This window comes from Mercenaria mercenaria, chromosome 1, assembly GCF_021730395.1.
Source record: "Mercenaria mercenaria strain notata chromosome 1, MADL_Memer_1, whole genome shotgun sequence".
NCBI classification, from domain to species: Eukaryota; Metazoa; Mollusca; class Bivalvia; order Venerida; family Veneridae; genus Mercenaria; species Mercenaria mercenaria.
In genome coordinates, this window is record NC_069361.1 from 78086630 (window position 1) to 78089259 (window position 2630).

At 44.8% G+C, this 2630-nt stretch overlaps 1 protein-coding gene across 1 annotated transcript; it reads left to right on the forward strand.

The window, feature by feature from the left end:
- Positions 1-873: 873 nt before the first annotated feature.
- On the forward strand, positions 874-2428 carry LOC128547392 (uncharacterized). Its single transcript, XM_053520120.1, has 2 exons — positions 874-942; positions 1676-2428. The coding sequence occupies exons 1-2, from the start codon at positions 874-876 to the stop codon at positions 2426-2428; spliced, it is 822 nt and encodes a 273-aa protein (XP_053376095.1).
- The last annotated feature ends 202 nt before the right edge of the window (positions 2429-2630 follow it).

A 2630-nucleotide genomic window follows, 5' to 3' on the forward strand; every position in this document is an offset into this window, starting at 1 on the left:
TTTTGGAGTCAAAAGAACAAAGGCAAGGATAGTCCAAGGTTTCTACTGGTACAACATGGTAGAAGATGTAAGGCTATTCATACAGAACTGTGATATCTGCGAAAGTGACAAACGGTTACCAAAGACGCCAAAAGCACCTATGACGCCCATCATCACCGGAGCTCCATGGGACGTGCTGGCGATTGATTTCACAGGACCTTTTCCATTAACACCAGGGGGAAACCGGTACATCATGGTTCTTACTGATCTTTTCTCCAAGTACACAGAAGTAATAGCAGTACCTAATCAGACAGCCGAGGAATGTGCGTCCAGAATTTTAAACGACTTCATTTCCAGGTGGGGTACTCCTACTGCGATCCTAACTGACCAAGGTGCGTCTTTCGAAAGTCGACTCTTTAAAGACCTTTGTGCCATGTTGGAGGTGAAGAAGACTCGAACAAGTGCCAGACATCCTCAGTCGAATGGTCAAGCCGAAGCCATGAACAAAACTTTAATCAAGATGGTACGGGCATACCTGGTCGGAGAGCAAGATGAGTGGGACCAGAATCTTGGTTGCCTGGCTGGTGCCTACAGATCTACGCCAAATGAATCGACAAAACTAACCCCAAACTTACTGGCAATTGGAAGAGAGGTGCGCCTGCCAGCTGACCTTATTTTCGGTCATAAAGATGTGAATGCTGAAGAGACACCGTCATATGCCTGTTACGTTGAAGACTTGAAGGATAATCTCCAAAGGGCACATGAAGTGGCTCGAAGGTACCTTAAAACAACGCTAAAAGAAGCAAACAACTGTATGATACCAGACAAAGTTTTCATCGATATGAGGTGGGAAATGCCGTATGGTGCTTGAACGAGTCTAGGAAAGTTGGTGTGATGCCCAAACTGCAGAAGGCCTTTGAAGGCCCGTACCTAGTCAAGAAGAAGCAGTCCGACCTGTCATTTGTGATTCAGATGGATAGGCAGGGCCGTGAAAGATTATTTCACCACAACAAATTAAAGCCGTATAGAGGGGAAAATCTACCAAAGTGGATCATTTCATTGGCTAAAAAATTAAGAAGACAGAATTAGTGAAAACAAATGAATTCAGTGTGTCTATTATGTCAAAAGTGATCTTTAAAATATTTTCCCTGTGTGTGTAGAATATTGATGTACAGCGTGTTCATCTGTGAAATAGGTGCATTAAAGATATTTTATCATGAGTGAATATGTGTATGTCATTAAAATGTTTAATAAACATGTGAAATAAGATTTGTGTAATTTTTTAATTTAATTAGAGGAATAATTGTTGCTGTGAAACATTTTACCTTGATATGTTGGTTTAACCGTAATATGTTTAGCAAGCATATCGGAATTCTAGGAAGGCACAAGATACTCAAAATTTAACCTGTGAATAGTGAATATGTTTAAAGTTTCTTCCCGGAATAAAGTTATAAAATGAGATTATTAAATCACTGTGTTTGAAATTACGCTGCAGCTAGTGCTTAAAGAAAGGGTACCTAATGAAAGTTTATGCAGTCTGATTAGCATGCTAAAGCAGTGTTGTATGAAAAAGCTTTAATGAGGAATTCATTCAGACACCTGTATCAATCAAAAGTGCATGTCTTAATTTAACATTAACAACTTAGCCCGTGCTTTGGCATTGAATTAAAGGCTGGCATACTTTTAAATATTTCAGGCTTCTGGTAGTAAGGGGAAAGCTGCCTATCGTGGGAGACAGTACCAATGCAGAAGATGTCTGAAGGTCGATAGGAGAGGCCGTACAGTAGCACACATTCTGAAGCATCACGTGCCATTTGATCAGATGCCATATTCCTGCTCCCTTTGTAGCTTTCGGTGCTTTGACAAGGACACACTGGTCAACCACATTTCACAGTACAGGCGGCACAAGGAGGAAGTAGCGAAGGCCGGTGGCAAGGTGGACCATTCCAGGGTGCTGAATCGGTCAAGCAACCCCAAATATGTTGGAGACGAGGACATGATCCTGCTCACTCATGAAGACCACGGCAGGAAGTGCACCAGACAAGAGGATCCGCTGGATGACAGAGACAGCATTTTCGAGGAAGGCGAGGACGACTTCGATGCCCTGTCCTTACCAGATTGGGCCAAGGGCAGTCCCCTTGAAATGCCGTACCAGGCCCCTTCCTTGTCAATGCCTGCTGCTCCGGCGAACAGTACCATTCAGTTCCCGGTATACAATGGACTCCAGCAGGTGCTGACTTCTGCTCCTCCTAGGACCACCTCCTTGATGACCATGCCAGCTGCTGCAGTGAGTAGTGTCCCAAGTTTCCAGTTGCCAGTATACGGTGGACCCCAGCAGGTGCTTACAACTCCTCCTAAGACACCGCCACGTTCACCATGCCAGTTGCTACTGGGAGTAGCAACACTAGCAGTTATTTCCCAGTGTTTGGTGGGGCCCAACAGGTGCTGACCACGCCTCCGTTACCTGCCAGCGTTACTAGGAGTTCCTCTTGGACTGTGGTGACCACAGCAACGGTGACCACGGTTAACTCGACCTTGAACTCAAACATGCCAGAGCCTGGGCATCACTTCCCTGGAGTCACTCAAACCTCTAGTCAGACTATGCCAACGACTATGTGCCTCCAAGACTTATACCAATCGAGTGAACCAAG